This window comes from Etheostoma spectabile, chromosome 12, assembly GCF_008692095.1.
Source record: "Etheostoma spectabile isolate EspeVRDwgs_2016 chromosome 12, UIUC_Espe_1.0, whole genome shotgun sequence".
Taxonomy (NCBI): Eukaryota; Metazoa; Chordata; class Actinopteri; order Perciformes; family Percidae; genus Etheostoma; species Etheostoma spectabile.
The window spans coordinates 3032458-3038137 of record NC_045744.1 but is presented as its reverse complement, the minus strand read 5'-3'; the positions used below and the strand labels follow the sequence as shown (position 1 = coordinate 3038137).

The 5680-nt window shown below is 40.6% G+C and overlaps 1 protein-coding gene across 1 annotated transcript in view; it reads right to left on the bottom strand.

Moving 5' to 3' along the window:
- LOC116699726 (nuclear receptor ROR-beta-like) overlaps positions 1–3033 on the bottom strand; it is an 18932-nt gene extending 15899 nt beyond the window's left edge. The window contains exon 1 of the mRNA XM_032532443.1: positions 2594–3033. Coding sequence (XP_032388334.1) covers positions 2594–2600 — 7 coding nt within the window. The 5' untranslated portion in view covers positions 2601–3033. The remainder of the gene's footprint in view (positions 1–2593) is intronic.
- Between the last annotated feature and the right edge of the window lie 2647 nt (positions 3034–5680).

Below are 5680 nucleotides of genomic sequence, written 5' to 3'. Positions count from 1 at the left end.
GGGGGGGGGGTGGCAGTTGCTCAGACCGTAGGGAGTTGGGTTGGGAACCAGAAGGTCGTTGGTTCAAGTCCCCATGCAGACCAAAGTATGGTGGGGGACTGGTAGCCAGTTTACCTCCTGGGCACTGCCAAACCCCCTTTCCATGGGCAGCCCCCCCCACTCTGACACCTCTCCATTTAGTGCAAGTATAGGTACTGAGTGTGTGTGTGTAATTCAAGCCTTTGTGTAATAACAACAGTGCATTTTGTATCTAATGCCCTTGGGCATTGGATTAACAAGGCTTCATGGGAGCTGTTGTTCTTTTCTGTTTTTTTCCCCATGACATTGGAAGAAGAATGACTGACAGCATAAGAATACTCACTCAATAGGAGGGGAGGGGCCTTGTGCTATATGCTGCTATATATATTAGCAATGCGGAAGCACTTGTTGGTGTGTCATGCCTCACAGTTGGGTGTAGGCTTACAGCCAGCTCAGAGTTGTATGGCAACAATCCACTGTGGTTGGCCCGGCCCTTGTTGCCTCTTTATCTATTTCAGTAACACCAGGTGTATGAAAATCTCATGGCATGTGGAGATGGACTGGAGGAGAGCAGACATATTATCAGATGATAAAAACATAACAACCTCTGCTTAAATCTATGATCTGTCTTACTGACTTCACTTGACACTTTGTAGCACACAGCCCCATTCTCTAACATGCAACGCTCACAATATTTTTGGATTTTACTCTCTAATAATCAGAATCAGAAGACTTTATTGATCCGCTCTGGGAAATTGTTTAGTTGCAGTTGCTCACAGTCCAATTCAAGGTAAAATGTGAGTAAAAAAGAGAATGAGGACATAGCTACAGTAAGAAATCTAAAGTAGCAGTGAAGTGAGATTTTGAATAAGTTGCTAGAACAATGGATTGTACAAATGCTATTGTAGTGCAGTGTGGACACAAATAAAGTATAGTGTCAACATGAATACAGTACAACCATAAATGAAGTACAGAATACTTCTTGTGCTACTAAATAAAACTGATGAGTCTTCACTCACATACTTAAAATGCATATACAATCTGCCTATCTGGCCGCTAGTGCATTCAAATCAAGGGGCTCTATTTTAAAAGATGCAAATACCAGTGGAGGCCAAGCTGAGGCCCACAGAGGGGGATTAGAACCGAGCAAAGAATGCCATAGGCCTCTTCTACCCGGCGTGTGTCTTGTGATTTTTCACTAATGTCTTCCTGTAATAAACATGAATACATTCTGCAGAAGTGCGATCCAGTACGGTGAAGTGTCAGAGGTGCAGACATCGAAACGGGTCTCTGTCAGCAGACCAAAGCTGTTGGGGGAACAATTTGGACTAAATGTGACTGAAAATGTGTGTATGCGTGTTCATTTGGGATAAAAATGCTTTTCCAGTGAGGAAACGACGGTTTGTTTACACATGGATGTCCTGCCAGAAATGGAGCCTCCCTAAGAAAACATTAAGACAAGGATGATTTCCGGTACTTCACCTATGTGTTGCTAACACACATATTTGTGGCCCTGTTTTTAATGTTCTATCAATTTTATTATTCCTTGTTTTATGAGCATAGGGCTATTTCAATTAACGAATATTTGGATTCTACAGATGAAAAACTAATTGGATGGCTGGATCAACCTTGCTTGTTATTAACATTGACCCGCTGCCCTCTGCCCCAAGTTCAAGCTCAGCCTGTGTCCCGGGGGGGTGGGGGGGTGGGGAATGTGCACATTGAAGGCCGACTGTCAATGCACGCCTGTATAATGTTGGGTGACATAACTAGGTCAGTGGAACAGCCAGATCCCTCTGCCCCTGTGCACTCGCACAGTCGGCCATGCTGGCACAGCCATCACATCACAACATCACACTACTACACCAACAACAACACTCCTCACAATCAGGCCCACCTTGACCACAAGAAAGGGTTGCAAATGTTTTATTTTATATATATATATATCATAAAATGAAATGACTGTATACCAGTCTTATTCTTTAAAGCAAAGCTGTGCATAGTGTTCACTTTTTTAATTAGTTTTCATCACCTGATCAGAAACCGGATAAGGTCGAGTAACATCATGATTGCATAATTGCAGTTTTGGTTAAAAAAAACAAAAAAACTCCTCATGCCCCTCCCTTTTCTATTGCATAACTCTAACATGGATCCCCTGGCAAATTTTCCAAAAGGACTCCCCCAGGTAATGTATATGAATCATATTTCTTTTAAACAGACACATTTGGCACTGCCATGGATCATAAAGCAAAATTACGCATGTGTGCACTGAAATGATTTTACCATAAAGACACATAACAGATTTTTTTTTTTTTTAACTGAATTGATTTGAGGTAGATTTTCATGATTGAAGAATATTCCTCCAGCTGTTTATCATTGCATGTTGAAGTGAAACATGCAACCTCGGGCTCTGTGTTGTGCAGCCATAATCCAGTCATGAGGAATTAATGCGCACTGGGACCGAGTCCCCGTGCGCGCACATGTGCCGTACAAGCCCGTACAAACGCACACTGTGATCTTCACCAAGTTCAACTTAACATGCACATTTTTACAGCCAAATAAAAACCCAACGTACCTCTCATTGTGATGTTGTCTTTTCTCTTGGCTGGACGGTAGAAACACTCGGCTACATGGGTTTTAATGAAGGTGACAGAATAAAGCGCCGGGCCCAGAGTGAACTGGCTCTGTAAATATTAACTTCGTCCCCGGCTGCAGACAGCTCTCGTAAAGCACGGCCAAAAAAAATAAAGAACTATCCAAAACTCCTCTCCTCTATCGCTCGGTCAGGTCCGAACGGAATGAAAGAGTGAATAAAGTCGCTTTGGATCGCATCGTCACAGCCTCGGCGCACTGGAGAATCGAACTTTTTTTTTTGAAAGACTAGTCCAACGGTGGACGACCGGTGATCGGACCCCCCCTTCGCGCACTGCCTCCTTCCCTCTCAGTCTACCCTGCTAACCTACTTTCTCCAAGCGTGGACTCTCCCATGATCTCACTGCCGACAGCTCCTCTCGCAGCTCTCGCGGGAGCGCGCAGTGAGGAGCGAGTTTAAGGTGGCTGGCCATGTGATTGACAAGTGCTGTGGTGCAGTGAGTAACAAAGATGATCACTGTCCAGCGAGTAATAGTTCTGCTTTAAAACTTCAGAAAACTTTTGTCCAGAGACAGAATCAGAATCAGAATCAGAATCAGAATCAGAGTCAGAATCAGAATTAGAATCAGAATCAGAACTAGAATCAGAATCAGAGTCAGAATCAAAATCAGAATCAGAGTCAGAATCAGAACTAGAATCAGAATCAGAATCAAAATCAGAATTAGAATCAGAGTCAGAATCAGAATTAGAATCAGAACTAGAATCAGAATCACATTTAAAATCAGAATCAGAATCAGCTTTGTTTGCCAGGTATGAGGACATATACAAGGAATTTTTCTTTGGAACATAGTTGCTCACAATGCTCTTACACATACAAAACAAACAATATATACACACTGATATATACATACTTTAAAAAGAAACAATATCGAGGAAACAGTGCAATGAAGAGTGCAAAGTAGCCACCCCCTGCAGCCGCCTTTCTATGGGTGTATTTCCCCAACCATTCAATTCAGTTCAGTTTTATTTATAGTGTCAAATCCCAACAGGACACTTTACACAGATAGAGTAGGTCTATACCACACTCTAAAATGTGCAAAAGCCCAAACATGTCAATTTTCCCACAAGCATGCATTTGGAGTGACAGCGGCAAGGAAAAACCTCCTTTTTACGGGCGTTGACCCCGGACAGACCCAGGCTCTGGGTGGGCGTCAATCTGTTGCTGTGGGTTGGGACACAGAGACACTGACACAGAAATATGATTCCTAATAAAGAAAGCAGTCGGCGTGACATTACGTGGCAGGAGTGAATATTATTATGTTATTATATTACAATAGCCGATTTGTATATTGCAGACTGCAGATGTAAAATAGCCTCCTGGCTAATTCTGACACATGTTACAGTTTATATTGGATTTATATATTGGATAAATATATTTATATGTTTATTGGATTATTAGTGTATTAGTGTTTCCCTCACTTTCCTTTGACTTCTGATGCTGATTTACACCAGTCATTGTAACAGTGTGGAATGTTGCCTATAAATAATTGAGCTCTAATTATAAGGTGTTGCTTAAGTTATTAAGAAACCGGCTCTCTGTTTACCAGGTTTCTGTAGCCTTATATAATAATTAACTATTGTATCTTTAAGCGTTTGATTGTTTGACAGACATGTGTATTTTGAATGGTTAACCTTGGGCTTATGATTATCATTTTTCACTATTTTCTGACATAGCATATAGACCAAACAATGTATAGCTTTATAATATTTGTTTTGCTGTTTTTAACATATGAATTCCCTGTGCGGCGTCCTTGAGTGCCAAGAAAGGCGCCTTTAACTAAAATGTATTATTATTATTATTTTTATTATAAACAATGAATGAAAATAAGAAAAATAATACTTGCCTAAGGATTGTCACCCCAACAATCCAATGGCAGCGGTCACAGTTTCTTTAAAGACTGCACAATGCCAGTCAGTTGAGACTGCATATTTAACCGCCACCTTTAATAGTATATAATAATATTTATGGAACCACTCTTTTCCCAAAAATGTAGACCAATGAATTTACATTGGATTGCAACATATATACAATACATGCTGCAAAAACTAAGCGTCTCATTTTGTGAACCTTTGAGCTGTTGTCTCTACTTAAATGAGCTTTGCTCCTGTGTAGGGTTCTTAGAACAGTATTGTTACGAAAATGTCCCTGGCTGCTCGCCCAACGATTACTCACCAGCGTTGAATTTATTTTCGGTGAAGCGGCTTCAGAGTTTACACCTAGTGACCTCAAAAAGTTGGATACATGATGGCAGTCCGGTGTCTGTTATGTGCAGGAACCTAGGAATGCTGCTGTTCATTTGTATCTCAGTATGTTACCCACTGACAATTGTCCCACATGTGTTCATTTTTGCTCGTATGGATCCTCTTTCTTTGCACATTTTCTTGCAAATTATCACGGCTGCACTGCATGTGCTTTTGTCTCGATTTGATTCTTTCACGATACATGGCTGCTCATTTTTATTTCTATTGCCATTTTCATTTGTGATTCGGGAAGTATTGCCGTTTTCTTTTCCGTCTTTAACAAAATCAAACGACAGAATAAGACATTATAGAGATAATGTATCATGAGACATTTCCAAAAAGGAAAATAATGCACATCACATGTCAGTCAGTCAGTCTGACATCCATTAATTTGTAAAGAAGTAGGCCCACAAAACATGGATTTTATGCATTTTGTGCCTTCGCTCTGTTTAGCTTGAAACTGATATGATGTAATTGCTGTCAGTGGTACTGTACTGAAAATATTTAGGTGAATCACTGGTAAAAAAAAACAACCACACATAAATCATTTTTTTCCACTGCTACAAATTATGCAGCTCATCTTCCCTGGTTATCTTACAGCCCCCATATTATGCTTATTTTCAGGTTCATAATTGTATTTTGTAATTGTACGAGAATAGGTTTTCAGGGTTTCATTTTCTAAAAACACCATATTGTTGTTGTGCTGCACACTGCTGCAGATCCTGTTTCCACCCTGTGTGTTTGGGTCTCTGTTTTAGCTCCAGAGTGA